Source organism: Sitophilus oryzae, unplaced genomic scaffold (genome assembly GCF_002938485.1).
Source record: "Sitophilus oryzae breed Bouriz unplaced genomic scaffold, Soryzae_2.0 scaffold_1583_pilon_pilon, whole genome shotgun sequence".
Lineage (NCBI taxonomy): Eukaryota > Metazoa > Arthropoda > Insecta > Coleoptera > Curculionidae > Sitophilus > Sitophilus oryzae.
Genome location: NW_022146262.1, coordinates 1,051,535 through 1,078,993, shown reverse-complemented (window position 1 = coordinate 1,078,993; position 27,459 = coordinate 1,051,535). Strand labels below are relative to the sequence as shown.

At 32.2% G+C, this 27,459-nt stretch overlaps 3 protein-coding genes across 6 annotated transcripts in view; 1 reads left to right on the top strand and 2 right to left on the bottom strand.

Moving 5' to 3' along the window:
* The window catches only part of LOC115879678, a 29,494-nt gene extending 16,036 nt beyond the window's left edge, over positions 1 to 13,458 (bottom strand). The window contains exons 1-9 of one of the 2 annotated variants that reach the window (XM_030896607.1): positions 13,042 to 13,458; positions 11,920 to 12,072; positions 11,746 to 11,827; positions 11,425 to 11,682; positions 11,207 to 11,370; positions 6,689 to 6,925; positions 5,273 to 5,565; positions 1,333 to 1,591; positions 80 to 250 (exon numbers count right to left, since the gene is read on the bottom strand). In XM_030896607.1, the coding sequence (XP_030752467.1) occupies positions 80 to 250; positions 1,333 to 1,591; positions 5,273 to 5,565; positions 6,689 to 6,925; positions 11,207 to 11,370; positions 11,425 to 11,682; positions 11,746 to 11,827; positions 11,920 to 12,072; positions 13,042 to 13,329 (1,905 nt within the window). In that variant the 5' untranslated portion in view covers positions 13,330 to 13,458. Of the gene's footprint in view, positions 1 to 79; positions 251 to 1,332; positions 1,592 to 5,272; positions 5,566 to 6,688; positions 6,926 to 11,206; positions 11,371 to 11,424; positions 11,683 to 11,745; positions 11,828 to 11,919; positions 12,073 to 12,363; positions 12,498 to 13,041 lie in introns of those variants that run through there. The other variant, XM_030896608.1, reaches the window with a different exon arrangement.
* Positions 13,459 to 14,933: 1,475 nt separating this feature from the next.
* Positions 14,934 to 24,950, top strand: LOC115879665 (cytochrome P450 6j1-like). Its single transcript, XM_030896583.1, has 5 exons — positions 14,934 to 15,091; positions 18,507 to 19,383; positions 21,987 to 22,202; positions 23,403 to 23,654; positions 24,492 to 24,950. The coding sequence occupies exons 2-5, from the start codon at positions 18,507 to 18,509 to the stop codon at positions 24,653 to 24,655; spliced, it is 1,509 nt and encodes a 502-aa protein (XP_030752443.1). The 5' UTR covers positions 14,934 to 15,091; the 3' UTR covers positions 24,656 to 24,950.
* A 1,348-nt stretch (positions 24,951 to 26,298) lies between these two features.
* LOC115879666 overlaps positions 26,299 to 27,459 on the bottom strand; it is a 37,598-nt gene continuing 36,437 nt past the window's right edge. The window contains exon 11 of one of the 3 annotated variants that reach the window (XM_030896584.1): positions 26,299 to 26,590. In XM_030896584.1, the coding sequence (XP_030752444.1) occupies positions 26,490 to 26,590 (101 nt within the window). In that variant the 3' untranslated portion in view covers positions 26,299 to 26,489. The remainder of the gene's footprint in view (positions 26,591 to 27,459) is intronic. The other 2 variants (XM_030896585.1, XR_004049748.1) reach the window with 2 other exon arrangements.

Genomic DNA, 27,459 nt, shown 5'->3' with positions numbered 1-27,459 from the left:
AACCTACTGTAATACCACAGTATAAAGAATAATTGTTCTCTATTCTGTCTGTGGTAATACACTGTAACTTTATTTTTACCTTGACTTGTCGCGAATTGCCATCTTGTGACGTCGTTCCTAGCGAGATAACTCCAACCTCTACCTTACATTGCGAGCCGCCTAGTTGTCTGATGTACGTATGTAAGGCGACAGTACAGGCTGCTCTGAGCCATGTATACATTCCTTTTACATATAAGTTGTCTACTTTAACCTAAAATATAGAAGAAAATAAAACAAATATGATCCAAGTAAATCTGTTAGTTAGTCTTTTATATTTTGATTGCTTTTTCAAAATGCCAACAACTTACTCTACTTGAAATAATAAAGGCATTTTGAAAAACCAATTAAAAGATAAAAAAACGCTGCTAAGACTATCGAAATGTTGATCTAATAACAATTTGACTTTATACTATTACGTCAAAAGCAACTTTTTTCCAAAGCCTACCATGACTTCACTGAATCATCGTTTCTTGTTCACTGTTATTAATATCTTAATTATTAGATATTAATACATCTGGTATTATGGTATTCTGGTATTTCGTCGATTTTAAAATAAACTAACTGTTTCTATCTTATTTTTTTGTTTGAATGGGGATAATCAAGAGGGCTATTGATACCGTGTTGTAAAAATAAGGTAATTAAGGGCTTATTTTTTGGTATTTATTATAATTTTGCTAATATCGTCGGTTTGAAAGAAGATATCAAGACGCGGTTTTCGCTGACTTTTTAAGCTTTTACTACTACATATACTATCGTATTTATTTATTTTTTTAAAAAACGCACTGTTTGTTAAATTGTAAGAAAGCGCCCCCTAGCGTCTACGTTCAAACCCTTATTATTAATATTTTTATGGTATAATATAGAGTAAGAAACGCTCTTTTAAACGAGCCCTCGTTTGTTGGATTCTGATCATCCAGTCCGTAGTTATTAACATTTAAATAAATCTATATCTAACCTTCCCCCACCACTTTATTTTAGTGTATAGGGGAAAATGGTTCTAACAAAAAAATCCAAAATTTACTGAACATTATGAAGCTATTATTTATAGTACCCATTATCTAGGCAAAATTCTGTAAAAAATTTATTTTCTTATTTTCCATAGCAGTTGCGAGCGTTTTACAAACTTGAAAATAATTTCTAGCAATTTATCATAGCTCTCTTTAGTTATAAATATTTTTTTTTCGCAAGCCCTACGACTAATACTTTCCGAGATACAGCCGAGAGCTATTCTTAGTGGGACACCCTGTACACTCTGAATATAACATTCCATTTTCAAATTGCAAAGGAACTTACCCACTGCGTAACGTTCTGGATGTTGGTCTGACAGGCCCAGTGGTACAGTATTTTCAAAATAACGAGAGGCGGATGCGGGGAGCCCTCGAATATGGAACCGCTAAAAACGGACACGAACTTTTGCGGGCAGCATTCCGATATCCAGACGTAGCCTCCCGAATAAGGAAACTTGCTCACGTCACTGTACATGCCCAACTTCAGTTGGCTACCGTGCGTCGAGCAGACCTGCTTAGATTTGATCAGTCCCTGCTGTATCAACCTGTAAAAGTAATCTATATATTGTAATCGCAAAACATTTTCCGATGCACGTCATCATTATATCGACATTGACACTAAAGTCTATAAATCTGACTAAATGAAATTTTGACAAAAATGTTTAAATTTGTCGTATAATTTAAGATACCGAGCAGCTCTTCATTTTACTTTATAGAGCAAATGATGGTAACAGATATTTTATTTAGATTAAAGCTGCAAAAATTAGTTTAAACCGAATTATATTATAGCTATGTTGGTCACATTGCGCCGTTTTCAGCAAGGTTGTCCTTTATTATTTGACAATTATCCTAATGTCAGTCATTATTTTGTATAATATCGTGTTGTTGATGAATCTTTGTGAGTAATTCTCTTTTTTTGCTTATTTTCAGTCTTTTTTTTTAAATTGTACTTTTAAGCACAACCAGTTCTTTTAAGAACTAAATTTTCGAGTTTTTGTATTGCATTTCTTGAAATTATGCGTTGAAAATATGCCGAAGCATTTTAACAGTCGAAGCAAAGAGCTTGTAGCTTTCCTGATAAACTATTTTGAACGATAAATGACAATAAAGATCCTTTATTACCTTTGACTGCAGTCAGAGAAGTAAGTTTGATTGATAAGCACATTGCACCACTTTCAAAGTTATTTCTACGTTAGTTTTTATTAAATTCTGTGATTATTAGTTTGTGCATTAATACCCCCTCTTACTTGTTATTACCACTTATGGCGTTGTAAGATGTACATCAATAAATAAATAAATAAATAACCCATAATAATATATGCCACAAATAGGAAACATTTTCGAAACCAATATATTTTAAATGGCTTTATTACGTGTGTTTTCAATGTGGTGGCACTGGCCGTTTTCTGAAATGTTTCGCTGCGGAATCAAAACTTTTAGAGGGAATGTTTCGAAACATTTTCTGCAATTTATGTCCTAAGATGTTCCCGTTTTCAACAGCCACTGTTCTTAAATGTGAAGAAACAAAATACCAAACTAAAATAGTCTATGTCTGTTTGTAAATTTCAAAATGAAAACAACCGTCAACAATGTCGAGCTCCGCCATAATTTTTTTGTCTTAAGGTCTTTGTTTTAGGTTTTCTCGCACAAAAAATGTCTGGCAAAAGCAAATTCATCGTTTAATTAATTTAATAATGTACTTTCATATTTTTAATGCCCCATCTACAGGGTTGTCTTGTCTTGTCTTGTCTCGGTTTTGGCTTTGCTACTGGGCAATTGCCAGCTCAATTTTATGATGACCTCAATGTTGTCTGGCTGTCCACCATATTGGGGCCATCTATTCTTTTACAATTCTGGAATTCTTTCCCAAACCCAGACAGGGTTTCTCACCGTAGCCGTTCGTTAGAAGTTTTTGAGGTTAGGAAATACTTAGAAGTTTGAAATTTTGAGACTTTAGGTTATTTAAAATTTCCTTTCATTTAAAAATATTTTCAAGGTCATACCACTTCCGGTTACACCGGAAGTCGCCATTAACTTCCTTATTTCAAATGGAACACCCTGTATATTATTTAATATTTGGATTTTTCAGAAAAATTTATGATGAGTTTCATTAGATTTCCCTATACCTATTTTCCTGGGGCGGATACAGGAATTTATTTTAGGGGGGGGCCAAATAAAAAGTAATGTCGAATATGCCTTTTAGGGCGCCATTTTTAATCCAAAAGCCTAATATCCGACCAAATTTATAGATTTTAGGGGGGGGGGCCCATGGGCCCCCCCTCTGTATCCGCCACTGCTATTTTCAACTGTTTCTCAGATATCTTGATTTATTTGAAAATGTTTACATATTTACCCCTATTTTTAACAGTGGGTCTTTTACTCATTTTGAATTGGTGATAAACGCTTCTGCGGTAAACTGGAGCAGAGGACTAATACTTTCGAAGTCCATATTGACAACTAATTTATCTCATACAGGGTGTCCAAAATTCGATAACTGATTAGATTATTTTCAAACTCAAAAAAGTCCATTTTTTCAAATGAGACACCCTATATATTTTTCGATAGTTAGATGCAGAATTCAATTCTGCATCGATTTGCTATAACTTTCCCTATACCCATTTTCAACGGTTTTCTTTTTAATCCGTATTTTTTACTTTAATTCAATTTTTGGCAGAATCGACAATATCGTTTGTGTTTTTTAAAAGAAAATAATTATGTTAAAGTAAAGAAATTGAATGTAATTAGAACATACGAACAAAACAGAAACAAAACAAAACCCTGTATATATCATTATTTGTTGCTACAAAATATTTTTCTTTGAAATATAGATTTTTATTTTTATTTCTCATCATAGTTCTGAAAATAAAAATATATAAATTAATGTAAGTAGAACGCGTTCTTATGAGCTTAAAAGCTCAACTGCCGATAAGAACATATATTTTTAGTTAAAAATGTTATCACTAGCCAACATGGCGGAATTTTAATTCATTATTTTATAAAATTGACATGGAATCAGACACCAATCATCTACATTATATCATATTTGTGTCTAAAAAGAGAGAAACTCGTGTTTCGAAAATGAATCGTCAATAAATGGAAACCTTGTCTCGAAAATGTTTCGATTTAGCGCTATCTGTGTAGAAATTTTGAACTAGGCACTTGTTGGTTATAACCTACAACTGCAAGTTGTTGGTTATGGAATTTTACAAATAAAACATAACAAACCAATTTTTGGCACTCAGTACATTATTTACTTCAAGTCTTCAACTAGCTTTTCTGTAACTGTCTACCACTTATCGACCAGTATTATACAGGATGTTCCAGAAATATGTGCAAATATTTTAAGAGGTGGTAGATCTCGATAAAAGAAATATATTTTCTCTTTATCGTTTTTCAAATAAGTCCAAAATAACGGAGTTATTTTACTTTGAAAAATTACCAAAAAAAAATGATTTTTTGCTAAAATTTTGAAAACCAATGGATCTTTTTCTGGATTTTCTTTCTTGTAAATTTTATCTAATACCTTTGTTGCCAAATTATCAACAAATTATGGTTTTTAACTAAAAACTAAAAAAAAATCCAAAAAATTTCGAATTTTCAAAAAAAAATTTCTCGCTAAAAAAACCTTATAGGCGTGTTTCTGGGGTTGAACTATACTACCACCTAAAATATTTGCACTTATTTCTGGGACACCCTGTATAACCGCGAATATCTGCAAAAACGTTAAAATTTTTGAAATACTCTAAATACAAAAATGATAATTTTTTAATTCTCCGTTTAATAAAAAATACAGTGTGTTCCATTTAAAAAAAAAACCAAGAAAAATTATTTTATAATTTAAAAAGTTTGGCGTAGAATTTTGAACATCCTGTGTGATTTACTTTTTAATATTTTTTTTAAGAACGAGAAATACCTATATATTTTTTATTTATTTATTAATATATCTGGAACTATCGAAATATATTTACTCATATTTTAGGATTATGTAAAGTGATCTGAAAGAAAGCTGCAAAGAAAAATGCAATAATATACAGGGTGTTCCATTAAAAAAAAACATCCCGATCCACTCGCATTATTTTGAGCCACCCTATAGAAGTTAAAATATTTTCCTGAAATACAGCCTAGTACATACTTTAGATTTGCACTTAAACCAAATTCCCAAGTTTTTTATTCTAGGAGCTACAGATGCCCGACGCACTATTGCCGGACCCTGTATATAAACTCACCATTCAGTAAACTTGGCCGGTTGGTACATCAAAACCGCCTTGACCTTCGTGTCCAACTTGACCCTGTCACTATTGACGTCTGTCACTCTGAAATGAGGCCTGGCCACCACGACCAAAGAGGGGAACGTCTTGCCCTGCAGCTTGTTGAAGGATATTTCTCTGCTGTCAGGCAAATGTTTGCCGTCGTCCGCTGTAAGGTCGACGATGGCTTTGGACTTGGCGCTGGCGCCGGTGCTAAGACCGCCCTCAACGTTAGTTTCCGTCGGTTTGACAGACACGACGGTCGTGCTAAACTACAGAAAAAATAAAAAAAATTGAAATATTTTATAAGAAAAAGAAAATACCGGGTGCGTCTCAAAAAGTGGCTCACCCCCTATAATTTTTTTATTTTTTCAGATAAAAAAACGAAATGTGGTATATGATATAAATTAGGATTGACTGACGTATTCAATTGTTTTTGGTCACTTCCGGTTTCACCGGAAATGACTACAACTTTTGATTTTTAAATGACACCCTCGGTATTTTTTTACTTTACTCGATAGAATATGACGTTCTGAATAGAATGACATCATAAGTCAATTTTTGATATTCTCGCTTAATAAAAAATCGAATTTTAAATTTGAATTTAGAGTGCCATCGCTTTGTTAAAAACACTAATTCTTAATCAAGGAGCCTTGGGAAAATATATTTGATCGTCTAATGTTTTTAGTGTCTTGTCCTGGCCAGTTAAAAGATACCCACATCGTATTTTTAATCATATCTCAATTTTTTCAAATGGAATGAGGGTGGCTCATTAGTACATTTGGAAAAAGCATTTTTTTTTACGAATAATTTGATACCACACACTTGGTATTTCAAGTCAAATTTTCGTTATAAACCGCATGTTATAATTTCAAATAAACCATATGCGTAAATGTCAAAACTTAACATATGATATGTAATTCTATTCAGAGTGTTATTTTCTATCGAATAAAGTAAAAAAATACCGAGTGTGCCATTTAAAAATCAAAAGCTGTAGTCATTTCGATAAACAGGAAGTGGCCAAAAAGAATTGAATACGTCAATCAATCCTAATTTATGTCATATACTAACATACCAAATCTCGTTTTTTTTATATGAAAAAATAAAAAAGTTATAGTGATGAGCTACTTTTGAGACGCACCCGGTATTGTGCAGCGCACCACACATATGATTGTATTGCAAGTACATTCAATTTTTAGTGCGCTTGCGCAAAGTAAGGTCCTCGGGAAGTGAAAAACAGTATTGAACGCTTCATAGTGCAATAGACAAAGTATGAAAATGGCATGTTGTGATAATGGAGACACCCTTTTTAATACTAATCTTATGGCGTTTATTCACGAAAATATAAATGATCTAGGATTATAACTCATTTTTTGGTGTTAAAAAAATACTTACATTGACATTGCCTCTAGACCTGGTAGCTGGCGGTGTGGGTTGAGGCAACGGCTGGGCGGGAGGTCTTCCCTTATTCGATTGCTTGGCATTACCCACAGATCTGGTAGTAACTGTCACTGGTGGAGGAGGTGGCGTCGGTTGCAATACAGAAATCTGCTTCTTTCCGCGAGTTCTTCCTGTTCTTGTGGGAGTGACTTGCGCTGTCGGCGGTGTGGCAGGCTGTACACTAGGAGATACCTGTAGAAAATGTGTAGATGGGTTTTTTAACATTCAAAATGTGTTTATAGACTGTACTATGCAGCGGTGTGGCGTGGCATCTATAAAAGGGGATGTAATAAGTGACTGCAATTAATATTTTACCTCCCTAAGGGTTTTTTTACAATCATATTTTTATATACATACGATGTATGATGTATGTGTGTTAATACGTATGATCCTTATTAACACACACGTTAAAAAATATATTTTTAAATTGATAACAGCTCAAGCTGATTTTTTCAGTTAATAGATCTTTTCAGATCATAAATATAATATTTTAGAAATTAGCTGAATTAATTTTTTTAATCATTCATCACTAAAATTTTAAACCTACTAATTTCTCTTTTTTTTTCTTTTGTATTCTTCGCAACTTATTTCTTTAGAAATCAAAATAAACTACTTTCATAGATAAAAGAAACTAGTTTAGATTGGAAAGAGCCCATAAAGCCGCGTCCAAGCTACTCGAACAAAACGTTCGCGAACATATATAATCAGGGGGGTGACAGTAAACCGGAAAATTGGAAACAGTTGTGGCGCGGTTCTACCCAGGCAGAAAGCATGGCCTTCTAGACTGTCCTAGACAAAAATCTGAATATTTCTATATGATTTCTGTCAATTTCTGCTATGGAACATTTTTATGCACGTCGGCGTCCTGTTCTTTTGTCTTTTGTCTGTGTGTCAGCGTCAGCTCTCGAGGCCTCTGGCAAGGTCGGGCGCCATTTTAATTTTTGCCGTTTAGATTTGATTGGAAGTTTGTTTCTGATATTTCGGCTGAAATTTATAAGTACAAAGATGTTTTTTGATATAAAGTTCCTTGTTAACACTTTAATAAAGTATATATGATATTAATTACATGAAGAAAATGATGAAATCAAGACTATGTTAGTATTTACTTTTAGATGGTTCGTACTTACTTTGTTATAAATATGAAAATCGTAAATCATACAGGATGTTCGTAAAATTCTACGCCAAACTTTCTAAAATATAAAATAATTTTCTTCGTTTTTTTAATGGAACACCCTGTATATTATTTTTTCAATAGACGGAGAATTAAAAATGAACATTTTTGTATTTAGAGTATTTCAAAAATTTTAAATGGTTTCGCAGATATTTGCGGTTTTATATTTCATAGGGCATTTTCCACAGTAAATTTTTATCAAAGCCACCCAATGATTTTTCTCTCGTATTTTACCATTGACAGCGCCATATGAAATAATACTGCGTGTATCTGCGAAACCGTTAAAAATTTTGAAATACTCTAAATACAATAAATGTTCATTTTTACCTCTCGATCTAATAAAAAATAATATACCGGTGTTCCATTTAAAAACAAAGAAAAATATTTTATATTTTAGAAAGTTTGGCGTAGAATATTGAACATCCTGTATGATTTACGATTACCATATTTATAGCAAAGTAAGAACAGACCATCTAAAGTAAATACCTAATATATTTTTGATTTCAAAACAGTTCCTGTATTTTTAATAATTTTTTTATGAAGGGCTGAAAAATATATATTTTTTATTTATTTTTTAATATCTCTGAAACTATCGAAATATATTTATTCATATCTTAGGGTTATATAAAGTGATCTGAAAGGAAGCCAAAAATGCAATAATATACAGGGTGTTCCATTCAAAAAAAAATCATCCAGGTCCACTGACACTTTTTTGAGCCACCCTATAGAAGTTTACATATTTTCCTGAAATACATCCTGATACATACTTTAGGTTTGCACTTAAACAAAATTCTCAAATTTTTTATTCTAGGAGCTACAGATGCCCGACGCACTATTGCCGGACCCTGTATAATTTTTTTTAACCTGTATACTCGTAGCAGCAGTCGGCACAGCCCATCGCATCGGTCCCGAGGACTGAGGTGCGGGGAAGAATGCGACAACCAGTTTACTCTATAGATCTAGGATGCGTTTAGGTAGTCGCTGTTTTTTCGAGTGCCCGGATTTCGAGTGCAAGCATTTTATTAAATAAATTAACCAGTAAACAGTTTAAGAACTTTTGTCGTTAAAGAATCAATATTTAGCAGGCGGAGGGTCTTTTGGTAGATTATTCGTTATAGTGTATTTTTAAGACCTGTATTCATTTTCAGCCGATTCTACCAGGTGTTACTCAAAAGCGGCTCACTTTTTTATTTTTTCAGATAATACAACGAAATTTGGTTTGTTAGTATTCGGTCGCTTCCTGTTTCACTGGAAATGACTACAACTTTGTATTTTTTATTTGGATTGTATCCTAAGTACTTTTTTTTACTTTATTTGATAGAAAATGACATTCTGAATAGAATGACATACCATACGTCAATTTTAGACAATTTCAATTAAATAAAAATAGCATTTTAAATTTCAATCTAGAGTGCCAAGACTGAGTTAAAACTATTAATTTGTAATCAAAGAACTTTGGAAACCTATATTTGATGGTGTAATTTTTTTTCGTATCCTTTCATGGCCGCTTAAAAGATGCCCAAATCGTATTTTTAATGATAACTCAAATTTTTCAAATAGTACGAGGCGGGCTCAGCATATTTGGAAAAAGCATTTTTTACGAATAATTTGGTACCACATACTTGGTATTTGGAGTAAAATTGTCGTTACGTTTATCTATGGCCATTTTTAAATTGAAAATGTCAAAAGTTGACATATAATCATTCTATTTAGAATGTCATTTTCTATCATATACGGTAAAAAAATACCGAGGGTACCATTTAAATCAAAAGTTGTTGTCATTTCCGGTGAAATAGGTAGTGACCGAAAATAAATGAAAACGTCGATCAATCCTGATTTATGTCTTATACTAACATACCAAATCTCGTTTTTTATCTAAAAAATTAAAAAAGTTATATAAGTGAACCACTTTTCAGAAATACCCGGTATATATATTCCTAAAAATGTAATGGTAAAATTTCATTTCCGGTGTCAAACTTCCTATTAAGTAGTAATTTTTAATTTCAGAATCCCATACTTCCGGTTTTTAATAAAAATAATCATAAAGGTCTTTATTAACAAAAATGAAATTATATGGACGAAGTCTAGCTACATAGCTATTCACACTCAACCCACAATAAAATTAAAATTATAAAATCTTTTCTTTGTGTAAACAAATTAGTTGTAAATGTTTTTCACGATCCAGTCAATAACTGCGTCTCCCATTGTCGAATACTCGGTAAAAAATAAAAATCACAGATGGACGCCCGAAATTAAATGAAACCCTTCCAAGGTTCCGGTACAATGTCCGCCGAAATGCACGCCGTTCGGTCCTTTTGATTTACCGACACCCGTCGGAAAAAGAACGCGCGCGCTAGCATAGGCAGACGCACGCTCTGGCGTACAAGCTAGCCGTTCGGCGCTCCGTGCTCCTTAATAGGCCTAGGCTAGCTGTACTTGTTGGCTTTATTATTTATAAATCTACCTATCTCACAATTTTCACTTAGTATCTGTTCGCGAACATTTTGTTCGAGTAGCTTGGACGCGGCTTAAGGATAATGGAAATACTATTTGGCGCTATTCTTAGAACGGTCGCTCTTCAAAGCTTTTGATAATTTCGTAGCGGTTCAGCTTTTTCCGGAATTATGTCGCCAAATATTGTATATTCAAATTTATTAGTTTCTTTTAATTTTTTAAATAAAATATAGTGTGTTGCATATAAGAAACTTTATTTTATGTAAGGACATGTCATTATATAAAATAAAGTTTCTTATATGCAACACACATTTATATAAGGAAATACCTATGAAACATTAGAAACCGACGTTATGCCACGATCCACGATGATTTTTGCAGTTCACAGTTCACACAGCTTTTTAAGTTTTTAATGCTACTTTTTCACAATTATCACAGGTTTGAGTAAATAAAATTTAAATTAAACTCACAAGATAGCAATAATTATTTTGAAAATGTATACTTTAAAAACTTTTCAGAATTGTTTCAATCAGGGTAGTTTAAATTTTGAAAGATCTTATAATTTTTGAAGATTCTGACTTTGACAAGAGAAAATTATTTCTGTTCTTGTTTGCGGTTGTTCTAAGCAACCGCTATAGCAGTGCCCTACAAGGTATGCACCCCAAAACAATTATACGTTTTGGCGGCAAGCTGAGCATTCCAATCTAAAATTGTTTCCTTTATCTATGACTACCTTAGAATTAAAATGATGGACACATCTATCACCAGATTTATTCTTGCTGGACAGACTATATTCCATACATTTCTTTACAGAATACTGTTATTCTTATTATAAGTTATATTCTTACCTGAACTTTTCCCAATTGCTTAGGAGGTGTTTGAGCTGGTTGCTGACCCATTCCCAACACAAGACCCAATCTTGGATCCATCACAAGCTGATAACCGGATTGGGGATTCGCAATGCTACTATTTAGGATTATATTCGGTTGCTTGTTATTCGATGCTTGTACAGCTAAAATAAAATATGTGGGTTGTTATTTCCTACATATTTAAAAAAAAAACTTACCATGAATTGTTTTTTGAACATTCTCCGATACTTCAATGACGGTAGTCAGATCACCTTTGTGCACCACTTCACCCTTGCAAGCTTTCACCAACTCATCTAATTTTTCCTGTATAGCTTTATATTCTTCCTCTAATTTCTTATTTCTTTCTTTCTGGCAGGGCTCCAATTCCTCTACCCAACATTCAAGTTCCAAATTGTTCTCGACATTGTGATTGGTTATGTTAGGAGTAATGCTTTTAAGCACCAAAACTTCTCTATCTAAACATTGATAAGAAAAATAGGTAAAACAAATTTTATTCAAATAATTCAGTTTTTGAATACCATTTCCATCAGAAGATTTTCGGTGAGAAAGCTTGTATTTTTTTCTCGGTGGAGAAACAACAACAGGAACTGGAATAACATCCTGAAAAGTGAAATAAAATAGTAAGAACAACAATACATTATTGTAGTGGTTCAAAGTTTTCTATATATTTAATAAAATTAATCAGTACTTACATCATCATCTGGTATTTCAACAGTATCATTTTCATCCTCGAGCAAAATCTGCATTTGCTTGAGGGCTTCTTTACTCGCAGCCCTTCTGGACTGATGCCTTTTTTGTACGACCACTTCATGCCGTTTGGAAGGCAAAACCGCTTCCAATTTATTCTATATCGAAAAAAGAAAATAATAATGTAAATATTCGGCTTACACATTTCTCAAATTAATTAGATTTTAACTGTTTGTTCAGAGGTCTTAACTACTTCATATTAGAATTTTCCAAATTTATAATAACAAATTTAAAAACATTGTTTTTACAGAAAGAATCTACGTTTGTATTCAATAAAAAGTGGATTTGTTCAAAAATGTATTGTTTATGGCGGTGTTTTATGAACAATTATTGCACTTCTGTACTTGTTTTATTTTTACAAGTCCTAGAATAACTTAAGTACTACAAACCTTTTTTCCCATTTTCTATGTACTAAGAATTATATATTCATACACTAGCAATATCTGAAAAGTTGTTCAATTTTCAAAAAATCCAATCTCACAGAAAAATAGAACGATAGGCGTCCATTTTTAATTTCCCCCACTCTTATTTCTTGTTTGACATTTCGGTATATTAAAGATGTAATACTATATATCGATAACGTGCAAAGTTCGATATTGAAAGAATGTCGATATTTGAGTGCCTTTTCTATTATAAAAGAAATAACGAAATTGTTAAATTATATTTAGAATTGAAAATCGAGAGGCAGTAATTATTTTTTTAGATGTATTATATTTTTTAATTAAAAACTTCTTTTACAAAATGTTAATACAATATATATTTAAATGGAAATAAAAAATAAATACACTATGCAGAGACAATGGTCGAAAATAACGTCTTCACCTTATAAATAACAATCGATTACATTAGCCAGTTAATTTCACATATTAAATATTAAAATATTGTCTCTGTATAAAATGTTTTCGATTGTCATGTACAAGACAAGCCACCTCTGATGGCTCTGATACAATTTTATCGATATTTTTGATAAAAATTACAGCTCTACTAATACATTACTTAAGCGTTTTCATGTTACTTGTTCATTTATTTATTTTCAAAAAATTAAAAAAATTATATAAAAAACTTACCGTATGTTTGACTTTTGGTTTGACCTGTTGCTTGACCCATTTGAGCGGTACTGCATGTCTGTTCAATTTTGTTTTGGTCGCATCGGCAAAACTTTTTTCGGCAAAATGGTTTGCACAAACAGCTTTATTTTTTACCTGGGAATAATCTGTAGAAAGAGATTTGTTTCCTGAACTTAACACCCACTGCTCTAGCTCTGGTTTAGGTCTAGGAAAACGAAAAAATGCCAATCCTTTACTATTTTCTGAAGTGTTTTCACACCCATGAAAGACACATCTTTTTAAAGACATTTTAACAATTGAAAACTCTAACCTAACCTAACACAAGCACAAGCACAACATCCAATAAAAATAGGCCACATTGGTCATCTCCCTCTGATGCTCTAAATCTGTTCTGTGCATAAGTTCTGTGTTCCATAGCTGTGTTCTGTGCTCTGAATGAGAGAATCAACTTAACCGTTTTTTGGTTCTTTGGTCGAGGGGGGCGGGGTCGATTTGACGTCATCATAGGCTCTTGTATTGCCATCTATTTTCGTCCTTAAGCACCCAATTAATTTTTGTATTGCAAATTTACTGTTTGAAGAGCTCATATATTGCCGGAACGGTTTTTATAGACGTATCTGTTGAAAAAAAACTAACGTGTTGAATATTTGGGTATATTTAGATATTTTAAATATCTAGTTTATTTATTTTCTTTGTGTTTTTTTTTGCTTCCGACGACCGGAAGAGACATAGGTACTTCCCGAAACGCGTTAAACATGTTTTTGTCAATTTTTTTTGAATGTTGTGCTTTTATTGTGTGTTGATTGTTGTGTTTTTTAGTAAATCACTGCTGACAAAAGTTGGTCTTCGTTGGATTAACGCAGCAGTGTTTACAAAAAATAACTATTTTATTTTGTAGATTTTCTTAGAGTACAGTACTATAGAATACCCATAAGACTTTTTTGAAGACTCTCTATACCCATAAGACTTTTTTGAAGACTCTCCCTAAAATATGTGCACTAATTTAAAACTCACCCTGTGTGTAAAATGTTATATGGTAAATGCAAGGGATAAATGTCGATGATCATCATTTCAAAGCTAACTTGACGAACATTTTTGTCCAGTTTTATGGTATATTGTAAAAATGTACTACCGCGGAAATTGGAATGTAAATTTAAAATCTGGTATGAAACTTTTTAGGAACTCTGGGCCACCCTGTATATTTAACGTTGACATGAAAGAAGACTATCTCGATAAATTAAACATATCGATAATTCCTATTGTCATGTTGTCCGAGTGCACGTGCACCTAAAATGTTGAATGTAGGCAACCAATAATACACGTCTGTTCATCATTTTAATTTACTATTAGTTCTTGTATTAAAACATTTTTTTATCTTAATAATTAGCTTCTCCTGTGTTATAATTTATCTTATAACTTAAAGTAGTTAGTACAAAGGCTTCTTTATTTTTATATACCATTAAAATCCTGTTCAGGTTGTTATATAAAATATAATTTTCTGTCTCTGGTTCAAGCTAGTTATTTCTTTGGTCAGCATGTTTTATAAGTCCAATTTACAAATTCCTGTTTCTTTCTGGTTTATAAAGTTTGGTAGAGTTTGTGTTTAAATTGTAAGTAAAAATATGTCCTATTTTAATATTTTATTTAATTTATCTATGATATTTTTTATTCAAAATTTCTAGAAACATTTAAAGGGTTAATTAATTTTGAATTAAAAATGTATTAATTTTGAACGAAAATTAGTAATTTTTAATGTGCATGTCTCGAAAAACATTTTTTTAAGTAATCCTATCAAAAAATTCGTTCAAATTTAAAAATTATTCCAGGTAGGGTAAGCTTAACATTTTAAACCATCATTGATTAATATTTATTAGCCTGAAGCTCCAAGTAACTGTTTAAAAATCGATCGAAAGATTTGAATTTCATGGTAAAAGAAATAAAAAAAACGAGATCGAAATTTTAAATTGAAAGTAGTTGTTGCTTGAGATCGCTCTTCACCGGTCTATAGAGTTTGGTGCCCCTCTAGAACATAAACTTTAAAATAATTAAAGTAAGTTATTTATCATTTTTATTACAGTTTAATGTCTAAGTTTTAATATTCTTCTAGTGTTTTATTAAAAAATTGAAAATTTCATTCAACTTTTTAAGGAAGAGTTTAATACGGATTAAATTTACAAAACGATTGTTTTGGTTATTTACTTACATTTTTAATGGTGTTTCATGTGTAAATTGTAACATTCTTCATATATTTTAGTAAATTAGAAAGGGTTTCATTCATTTTTCGAAAGAAAAAATCAATATTCTAGATTCTAGGTGCACTTGTACTTAAATGTAAGGGAGCTTTAGTAATAATTAAATTATAACTTATCTTAGGTTCTGCTTGTTATTTTTGTTAATATTGTCGCCTGTCAAGCCTAATTTTTCTACTGTCTTACTAAATTAAGGCAGGTTTCATTCAAATTTTAAGGAAAATAATGATTATTATCCTGAAAGTTCAAGGCCTGGGTACACGTGTACCTGAATGTAACAGTTTATTTCATGATCAAGGTTGAAGGACTCTCGATTCTTAGGTCAATGTCACCGAGGAAGATTTTTCTTTTATTTGTTTTGTTCCTTATCATGAAATACATAGGCCTATAGGTAATTTTTATACCGTATGATCGAAAACAACGGCGTTTAGTTGGCTTAGAAATCATCGATATGTTGGCTTAGTTAGTATCTTTAGTTGGCTTAGAGATCATCGATATGACATTCTCCATGTAAGTTTACATATAAAATGACAGCGATCTTCATTTCATAGCCATCGCTGACTGTTTTTTTTTCGATCATATTGTATAAATTAATGAATTTTATAAAAAAAACATATAGCAATAATCATTGTACTCAGGAGACCGAGTTCTTTCGAAACTTGAAATAAAAAATGCAGGTCCGTTTAAAAAAAAATAAGTTGGCCTCTGTATCTCAAAAATTATCAGCTAATTTGCAAATCTAAAAATACTATCAGATAGCCCTAATAAAGTGGCTATGAGAATGTGCAATTAGTTTTTTGATTTTGGAAAAAGTAACAGGAAAAAATAAAATTGATTTTCGAAAAAATTCCATGTTCGTATCTATTACGGTTACCGAGATACCAATGCTCGTACCTCGAATTTGCAGCACCCTGTATACGTGTCATTTTGCACAAATATACTAAGACCTTTTGCCAAAACTTTCAATAACTATAATTTTTTATCTATCTTTCCGATTTTTATTTCAAAGAATTACATGCTTCTTTTTTTAAATACATGACTATATCACAAACATATTCATAGAAAACTGAACGAACAAGGCCTGTAGGTAGGGGTATAGTTATAAATAAAAATGAACAGTCAGTTTTAAATTGTAAAGTTGATGGTACAAAACACCAGACCATATTATACTTATTTTACAATTCAAAATTTTCATCTTGGCTATTTTCTAACTGAATAAAATTTAAATAACTCCACGAACGAACGGGGTGTTTTGAAAATCGATAAAAGCCAGTATCGATAAATTTTAGCCTTCTATTTATAAGTAACTAGCGTGTACCCGCGACTTCGTTTGCGTCGAATTAATAATTTGTAATGGTGATGATAAAGCAAAGCAAGAATTTCCATTAACATACAAATTGGATAAAATTTTCTCACATTTATGTCAGCATGAGAAAAAACAATATGGCGATATTATTATATAACTTGGTAATATTTGAGGGGTAGTTTCATCTAGTTGGAATTTGACTTTCGAAAAATCCGTTTGCCAAAAATAAGCTTTTTACGTCAAGCAGTTTAAGCAGAATCGTGGTTAATGAATTACCCAACTTTTTAGAACACCCTGTATATTTTTTTAAAAAATTTCAAAATATATAAAAAAGCAAAATAAATTACGCATGTCCAAGCGTTTTCCCGAAAGACTAACCGTTTTTTAAATAACAAATATTGTAATATTTGAGGGGCGATTTCACCCTCTTGGAATTTGAGATCCGAGACACCCCTCCTTATCGAACCTCTACACCCCACAGTCAATCTGTTTGCCAAAAATCAGCTTTAAACGTCAAGCAGTTTAAGCAGAATCGTGATTACTCCGTTGTCATATTTTATGAAACACCCTGTACACATTTTTAAAAAATCTTAAAATATGTAAAACAACAAAATAAAATATACGTGTTTAAGAGTTTTTCCGAAAAACTTACCGGTTTTTAAATAAAAATATTCTAATATTTGAGGGGTGGTTTCACCTCCTTAGAAGTCGAGTTTCGAAAAATCCCTTCTTATCGAACCTCTACACCCTAAAGTCAATCCGTTTTCCAAAAATCAGCTTTTTACGTCAAGCGCTTTAAGCACGATCGTGATTAATTAATGACCAGATTTTTCGGAACACCCTGTATACATTTTTAAAAAATCTTAAAATATGTAAAAAAACAAAATAAAATATACGTGTTTAAGCGTTTTTTCGGAAACTTGACCGTTTTTTAAATAAAAAATATTGTAATATTTGAGTGGTGGTTTCACCCCCTTGGAACTGGAATTTCGAAAAATCCCTTCTTATCGAACCTCTACACTCTAGAATCAACCTGTATGCCAGAACTGAGCTTCTTACGTTGAGTAGTTTGAGCAGGATCGTGATTAATATGTCAGAGTCAGTCACTTAAGGATTAGATGAAAACATCGGTTGTTAAAAAAACTGTTTATAAGTCATTATAATTAGTATAGAAATAAATATGTCTAATTCGGCCAGCGAAGGCATATCGAAGACGGTGTGGATGGATCTGAAAGCGGCAGTGTTGCCATATTAAAATGTGTAATATCTGTAATACGTTTGACAAAAATATCTTTGGATGAAGAATCCGCGTTTATGTATTGAATATTTATTCGTGTTAAACATAAAATAAATAACAAAAATAATTTGTTTTTATATGTACTGAATATAATCAATATAAAACATAATGATCGAAAAAAGTCGTTTAGTTGGCTTGGAAAAGACGATTATTGACATTTACCATAATATTTTACATAATATGAAATAACAGCGATCTTCATTTCCAAGCCAACTCTGATGCCGTTCTTTGTTTAATCATATAATATATTAAATTGTTTAATGATAGAAAATCCGTATTATTAACGTACTGTACCTAGAATCCGTAAATCCACGGGTTAATCAGTAGTTCTGGCAACACCGCCTCCGACAACCATTCACTCTGTCGACTAAAAGCAGAACTACGATACAGTATTCTGTATGCGCTGCGCTCACGCTGCGCTGTAAACGACTATCAGCGTGCAGCGACGCAGTGCTAAACTAAATCTCAGAATTCTCGGACAGGCTAGGTAACGCCAGCTACATCTCGGACAGATTTTGTTCCATGAATTCGTATTTCTTTAATCGACGTTATTATTTGTCCAATTTTAATTTATTCATTTGGTGGTGTATTTTTTAAATCATTTATTTTTCAGATGTTACTAAATCTTCTACTACCAAACTGGATAACCATATTCTTATTCCTTCTAATACTACTCCTATGCTACTCCTACATCACCAGAAACGACAACTACTGGAAAATCAGGAACGTGCCTTATGAAAAACCCTATTTCCTCGTAGGAAACTTCTGGGAAGTTTTCAGCGGGAAAAAACAAATAGGAAAACATTTAGGGCACCTGTACAACAAATTCACAGGTCCATACTTCGGCATTTTCGTCTGGGGGAAACCCTATCTAGTCATCCGGGGTCCTGACATCATCAAACAGATTACCATTAGAGATTTTAATAATTTTGTAGATAGAACTTTTGCTTGTGATAAAGAGGCTGATGATATGAGCGGAAATAGCTTGTTCATTATCAGAAATCCTGATTGGAGGAATATCAGGAACAAGTTAAGCAGTATTTTTACTTCTGGAAAGATAAAAAACATGTATCCCTTGATGGTAAACACTGCAGAAAACCTCCAGAAGTACTTAGAAAACTTTGATAACGAAATCCTGGAAATAAAGGAGGTTTCTGGGAAGTACATGACTGATTTAGTGGCCAGTTGTTTTTTCGGGATAGAGAGTAACTCGTTTACTGGAAAAGAGGAGGCAGTTTTTAGGAGAGTTTGCCGAGAAATGTTTGAGATGGACATCTCGCAGTCTTTTCGGTTGTTCTCGTATTTCTTCGTACCCAAGTTGGTGTCTTTGTTCAAATTTAAACTGTTTGACACTAGTTACTTTAGACAGGTGTTCTTGGAAACGCTGTCTGAAAGAGAGAAGAGTGGAATAAAAAGGAATGACTTTGTGGATTTGTTGATTCACGTTAGGGATATGTTCCAGGAGGATGAAAAAAATGGTACAAAGTTCGGTAAGTTTTTTTTTGTGTTTGAAAGTGTAATATCATTGTTGAATTATAGTGCATCGGACATCTGTAGCTCCTAGAATATAAAACTTGGGAATTTTGTTTAAGTGCAAACCAAAACATTTTAACTTCTATAGTGTAGCTCAAAAAAGTGCGAGTGGATAGGAAATATTTTTTTTAAACGGAACACCCTGTATATTATTGCATTTTTGGCTTCCTTTTAGACCACTTTACATAATTCTAAGATATGAGTAAACTGATGATGAAAATGAGATTCAGAGATATTAATAAAAAAAATAAACAAAAATTTCAGCCTTTTTAAAAAAAAAATATTAAAAATACAAGAACTGTCCTGAAATCAAAACTATAATAGGTATTTACTTTCGATGGTCTATACTTACTTTGCTATAAATATCGTAACCTCAAATCATACAGGGTGTTCAAAATTATACGCCAAACTTTCTAAGAAATAAAATAATTTTTCTTCATTTTTGTTAAGTGGACCACGCTGTATATTATTTTTAAATAGATGCAGAATTAGAAAATGAACATTTTTTGTATTTAGAGTATTTCAACATTTTTAGAGGTTTCGCAGATATTCGCGGTTTTATATTTCATATGGCATTTTTTACAGTAAATTTTTATCAAAGCCACCCAATGATTTTTCTCTCGTATTTTACCGTTGAGAGTTAATATGAAATAATACTGCGTGTATCTGCAAAGCCATTACAAATTTTGAAATACTTTAAATACAAAAAAAATGTTTATTTTTCAATTCTCCATCTAATAAAATAATAATATACGGGGTGTCCCATTTAAAAAGCCAAAGAAAGTTTGGCGTAGAATTCTGTATGATTTAAGATTACGATATTTATAGCAAAGTAAGTATAGACATATATTTACAAATATCTTAGGATGTAAAGTGATCAGAAAGAAAGCCAAAAATGTAATAATATACAGGGTGTTCCATTTAAAAAAAGCATCCCGATCCACTCACACTTTTTTGAGCCACCCTATAAAAGTTAAAAGATTTTCCTGAAAAATATCCTAGTACATAGTTTAGGTTTGCACTTAAAAAAATCCCAAAGCAATTTTCAACGCCACAAATAATTATTTAAACAATTTCAATCGTATTTTTTGTAAACACCGCTGCGTTGATACAATATAGTCTTAGAGCTGGCTACATAAAAAACCTTATCATCGTTACATGGTTAATTTTTTGTGTGAAGTATCCTTTTGTGTAGCCATTATGAAATAGTCATGTCTGCCAGCGCGATCCCGGGGCTCAAAGCGGGGGCTGTCAATCGAAAGGGTAAAATTTTAGCATAAAAAATATTAAAAGGTACACGATTTATAATTGCGAAAATAGCTTTTATTTATTATTAAGAAACGTGGAAAATTGTTGGTATACATTTTTCTAGTCGCTGAAATGCCGACAGACAACGCGAAAGAGGCATGAAATTTTAAAAATTGTTAAAAAATGAAATTTGAAGAATGAAAAAAATTATGGCATACATGCATGCCGATTGGTGGAATTGTCAATTTATTGTAAAAGCCGTATGCAAAAGGGCAGACAAAAAGATCGTGGCTAAATCAGCTGCAGAGTTAGCAAAAGCGCGATATTACTCTAACGCTTTCAGGGAACGCTCGCTGCCTCATCCATTTAAGTATAGATAAATCATGTATATGTATACGATTATATTAAATATATTTTTTATTATTTTAATAACAGATATCATGTATTTACTATTCTGTCTCACTATTTATATCTGACTCATTGTACTGCAGATCCTCGCTCTCGCAAACGAGTCTTCCTCTGAGTCGATATCTGCGCCGTAAAATTTTTGTAGACTTACATGTATTAGGTTTCAATTTATAACGCGGCGAGCGTTTTCTGAAAACTCTAAATAAATTATTTTGGAGTTATTTTGAAAACGGTAAAAAGAAAATATGTTTCTTTTATTGAGATCTACCAGTTCTGAAAATATTTGCTCTTATTCAAGATTCACTCTGTATAGTAATAATGCGCTTTTGATAACTGTCTATCGCTGATTGAGCCACGATTTTTTTGTCTGTCCTTTTTCATACGGCTTTTTAAATAAATAAACAATAAACATGACATTCCACCAATCGACATGCATGTATGCGATGATTGTTTTTTTGTTAAAATTCCATGGCTCTTTCGCGTTGTCTGCCGGCATTTCAGCGACTAGAAAAATGTCTACCAACAATTTTCCACGTTTCTTAATAATAAATAAAAGCTATTTTCGCAATTATAAATCGTGTACCTTTTAATATTTTTAATGCTAAAATGTTAACCTTTCGATTGACAGCCCCCGCTTTGAGCCCCGGGATCGCGCTGGCAGACGACTATTTCATAATGGCTACACAAAAGGATACTTCATACAAAAAATTAGCCATGTAACGATGATACGGTTTTTTATGTAACCAGCTCTTAGACTAAAACGGAGACCAAGTATTTGTCAGCGTTATTTTTATAATAAAACAAATTTGTCTAACGGGCAAGAAATGTTTAACTTTTTGACGACTTGTACAGACTAGTATATTAAAATTGTATTTTTATTATTACTAATGATATATTGTTCTAGATACAACATGTATGGTGGCACAAGCTATCACATTTTTTACTGCCGGCTTTGAAACCACCAGCAATCTTTTGGCTTTCGCCTTATATGAGTTAAGCTTGAGGCAAGACTGTCAGAAAACATTACGAGAAGAAATATACGAGTACTTTCCTGATAGTACTGCCTCGATAACGTTCGACAAAATCCAACAGATGCAATATTTAGACATGGTTTTATCAGGTAACTAAAGTTATATTTTATTGGTTTATTTTCCTAAATATAATTTAAGTATTAATTCTTTTATTGATTTTTTACATTATGACAGAACAGGATTCGTCAAAGCAGTCAAAATTGGTATAATGTTATTTAGATTAGATCAGATATGTTATCGTCCTGTTTCACTGAGATATTTCCAGAACTATTGTGGTCCCTAGGTTACCAGTCTTTAGTTCTATCCTCTTCAAAACTTGGAGACTGAAATGTCCATATAGCTCTTTGTTAATGGCCTATCATTGCCTATGCCTAATACAAAGAATCGCACATTTACCAGGCTGTCGTATTAACATAAACTGTGTTCTGTCGTTTCTTCTATAGATTGACAAAATCTGGTACATGGATTTCTCCGTCAATTCCATCAGCTTTAGATGCCTATTATGCCGAGTCCAGACCAAGCAGACGCAACAATGACAAGATAAAAACATTCATGTTTTACGACAAATCAATACATTTCTGCGACATTTTTGTCTCATTTTTGTTTTGTTTCAAAATTCCGAGACTTTTCAATGTCCCGTCTCGAGTCGGTAAAGATCAAAGTGTCTATGTTTTGTTCGTTATTTTACGACAAGTTGTCGGCGCAGTGTGGACAGCGTGTGCTGCCAATAGTAGGAGACCATTTAAATCACACATGGCTAATAAAACTCATTCGCAACAACTAAACTTTTGACTTTGTTGTACTTTTATCCTTGCGGTGTGGACAATTTGTCTCAAGTTTGTCTTGTCAGAATTCCCCATTCTTTGTCGCAAGTTTGTCTTGTTTTTGTCTCAAAATCTTGTTTACTTTATGTATGTCGCCTTGGTCTGGACCCGGCATTATATCATCTACAGTACGTCTGCTGGATCTGTGTCTGTGAAAGGAATGCGGACAAAAAACATTTAAGTAAACAGCAATATATTTTATACGTCGACTTGACGAGTACGTCACCGCAAATCGCTCCGCTCACTCATTTTATTGGCTACTTGCAAATTTGTCGAATTTTTATTGATGGGACGCGTCGTCTAATTTTTTTACGAAAAGCATCGAGATAATATCGTTTCCCCTCTCACGGATACCCCGTAGCTACAGAACGGACAGACGTACTGTACAATCGTAGATTTAGCTCCCATTATTTTCCGTATTTTTTTCGCTTTTGAATTTTTCTAACTCTTTTGATATATTTTTAGAGACGTTAAGACGATATCCCTTTGGTCCGTTTCTGAACAGAAACTGCAAGGAAGACTACGTCATAGAAGAGACGGGATTGAAGATAGAAAAGGGCACGGCCATATTGATTCCTATTGACGGACTGCACTTCGATCCGGTTTATTTTCCGGAACCGGACAAGTTCGAACCGGAAAGGTTCAGGGATGGCACAAAAACCCTTTCGAATTCTTGCGTGTACATGCCCTTTGGGATGGGACCAAGAAACTGTATTGGTAGGTTTATTATTATTCATTTTGAAAGAAAATGGGCTTAGAACTGAAAATGACCTTTTTGCCTAATTCGAACAAGTTTTACATTGCAAAATGCATTTCGGGGACACTAACAATAGGTATAACTGTGGTATAACGTAGTAGTGTAGGGACAGGACACAAGACAACAAATTACATTTAACCATAAATAAATGAAACAAGTTTAGATTGGAAAGTGCCCATAAGGACAATGTAAACACTATTTAGCGCTATTCTAGCAACGGTCGCGACCCAAAGCTTTTGATAATTTCGGATCGGTTCGGCTTTTTCCGGAATTATATCGACAAATATTGTTTATTCAAATTTATTATTATTTTCTTTTAATTTTATAAATAAAATACAGTGTGTTGCATACAAGAAACTTTATTTTATATAAGGACATGTATGTGAAATACCTATGAAACATTGGAAACCGACGTTATGTCACGATCCACGATGGTTTGTTGCAGTTCACAGTTCACAACACATTTTTAGTTTTTAATGCCACTTTTTCACAATTATCACGGGTTTGAGTAAGTAAAATTTAAATTAAACTCACAAGATAGCAATAATTACTTTGAGAATTGAATATTAATAGAGAAACCTTAGTGTAAAAAAGAAAAGTATCCAATATAATAGATATAAACCAGATGTAAACAAAATAAAATTGGTTTCGGAGACAAAAAAAAATTGTTTGTTTACATTTTGCTTGTATACGTTGGATCAAAACAATGTATATGGTCTTTTATACATATCTACAATGAAATCTATTTTCTGAATTTTCTTAGACTAGGTACTAACTAGTTATTGTTTGTTTTTCAGGTGACAGATTTGGACAAATATGTGCTAAAGTAGGTCTAGTGCACTTCTTGCGGAAATTCAAAGTCGAGAAGTGCCATTTGACACAGGAACCTCTAGTCTTGGATCCAAAATCACCATTTATCACGCCTATTCACGGGTTGCAACTCAAAATCAAAAAAGTATGAAAAAGTAGTATTATTTAGTTAATACACTAGTTATAGTTTAGTAATATAAACTCCCCGGCACAAAAGTCCGCCACCCTAAAATTTTGACTAAGTTTGATGTTTCATAATTTTTGAATTTGTAATCCGATTTTTTTGATTATGGCATTAGTTTGTACATAAATTTGTTGGCATTATTTTTTATTATTTTAATGGCTTATATATTTCGGTTAGGTTGTGATTGTGGGTTTATACCGGGCAAATCAAAATTTGTTTTGTGCAATAAATTCAAAACACCCTGTGGAAAAAATGGGACGGGCATTTTGGATAAAAAACACTTTTCTGTAATTTTAGATGTATTCCTAACATTTAATTTTTTGAATTATCCCATTATTTCTATTCTTTTACGAGCTACACATTTTTAAACAAAGTACTCATATTTTTACAATCTTGAATTTGTTGAAAATGGAGAATGGAGCTCTCAATACCCTCCGCTATATTGAGAATGTCCTCCAAGAAATTGTCGTTCCATTTGCTCCTTTCATTGGAAATCAGTTTATACTGATGCATGACAATGCCAGGCCCCACGTTGCTCGGGGTAACGAGTTGTACGAGTAGTTAACGAGTATCTGGATGAGGTTGGACTATGAAGATTGGAATGGTTTCCTTGTAGTCCCGACCTCAATCCAATCGAACATTTGTGCGATGAACTTAAAAGAACTGTTCTTCGTCGTCCTATTCCATCACAAACTTTACAAGAGCTCTGGCTAACATTAACGGAGAAATCTCTTAGCTCTTGTAAGGAGTTTTCTATAGCAAGATATTCATCAAGCTATAGATCAGGAAAGAATAACTACCTTTATTCATTCGATACTGCGAGGGGTCTATACACGCTATTAAAATTATTATAAAATTATTGTTTTTGCCTTGAATCTCTGAAATCAATACTTTACTTAAAAATGTGTAGCTCATAAAAAAATAAGGATAATAAGATAATTCAAAAAACTGAAATGTTAAGAATACATCTAAGATTACAGGAAAGTATTTTTTATCTGTTGTATCTTTTTACGCTGGTTAATTACCAATTAAACTCCTTCTCTTATAGTGGACTGTATTATTTATTTGTTTCTAACTAACACTATTTTACAATGATTTGTATAAATGAGTGATAAATGAAAGTAATTTGTCAACGGGTGCTTTTCTCGTCTACCAAGAATGACTTATGTCAATGTACACAGTGCTGTACTATGGGTGTACTAAAATAAATTTGTAAATGTCAGCAGTGGCGTGACTGGTAAACATAATACAAAATCCAACATTATCCAAAATGCCCGTCTCATTTTTTCAACAGGGTGTTTTGAGTTTATTGCAAAAAAAACGTTTTGATTTACCCCGGTATAAACCCACCTAACTGAAGAATATAAGCCATTGAAATAATAAAAAAAATAATGCCAATAAATTTATCTTCACACTGATTCCATAAAAATAAAAATCGTATTTTAAAATAAAAAGTTATGAAACGTCAAACTTGGTCAAATTTTTCAGGTGCGGAATTTTGTGCCGGGGAGTAGGTATATTTATTACACTTTTTTAGTATTTTAAATAAAATTGTGACGAAAATCGTACTGTAAATTTTAAGGAAATAAAAGAGAGTTATAGTCTTTTCTGTCAAACTTTATTTTGTTAGAATTTTTAAAATTTAGAAAAAAGGTCGAGAGTTATTATAAATAATCTATAATCTAATAGTAATATATAAATATCTGTTGCATTCAAACGTTTCACAAAATTTACATTAAATAATGTCTTTATTCTCTTTACATGTATGTACATACTCTTTTTAGAAAATTAACATCTAAAATTAACTGTAAGGCGATTTTGAGGCTCTCTTTATGTTATTTGTGTCCCGCTCGGCCTGCAGTGAACGTGCCCAATTCTTCGTCCCTAATTTCAAGTGCGTTCCTAAAAATAAAAAAAGGATTAAAAAAAATTAAGATTCTCCCCACTGAATTCCCATCAAAAATTTTGCAATCTATAGGCTTGGTGTATTCCCCACCGGTGCTGCCACCATCGGAGAATATCGTAAACAACTAGTACTTACAAATACACGAGTTTAAATAGCGAAAATACGAAACATTTATTATTTAATTATTCTAAAAATGTTAGGAAGTATAATTTGTGAAAATTCTAAAAATAAAAATAAAAAAGTAAATATTTTGATATCTTCAGAAGGTCTAACTTGTATTATAATTTATTATTCCAGTTAATAGTATAGTATTGAACGAGCAATTTATATATACTTTGTCCACGGCCATTATAATAATTATGAGGAGTGTTTGAATTTGTATTTTTAATGTTAATCTTACTATTAATTATTGTATTCATGTTTTAGGGGAAAATGTCACTACCTACTTAAAATTTGGCAATTTCAAACGTCAAAATTAACTAAAAGATAATAAAAACGTCAATATCATCAGTTGCTATGCATCCAGAGTCGCAGTCATCTCGAACTATTCTATTTTCAAATATTTGGGAAGTTTAATATTAGATGTGTTTTACGACATACCTGTATATTAGTACTTTTTTCTACCACCTTTAGTAAAATAAATTTGTTGTAAAATGATAGATCGTACCACCAGCAGATGACTTTTTGTTGTTTTGTGTAAGTAAAGTTGGTAATTTGTGTTTTATTTATCGTTATATATGTATTTGAATTTTATTGATGCTGCTTCAAGTTTTTTACAATAAAACATATTTCTACCAACTTTAGTTGAGTACAGTTGTTGGAGAACGATAAATTGAAGTACCAGCATCTGACTTTTTGTTGTTTT

Excerpts from the sequence above, each read along its gene's own strand:
- LOC115879665 (XM_030896583.1), top strand. The coding sequence starts at position 18,507 with ATGTTACTAAATCTTCTACTACCAAACTGGATAACCATATTCTTATTC. Across the intron at positions 22,203-23,402 it reads TTTAGACATGGTTTTATCAG|AGACGTTAAGACGATATCCC; the intron begins GTAACTAAAGTT and ends ATATATTTTTAG. Across the intron at positions 23,655-24,491 it reads GGGACCAAGAAACTGTATTG|GTGACAGATTTGGACAAATA; the intron begins GTAGGTTTATTA and ends TTTGTTTTTCAG.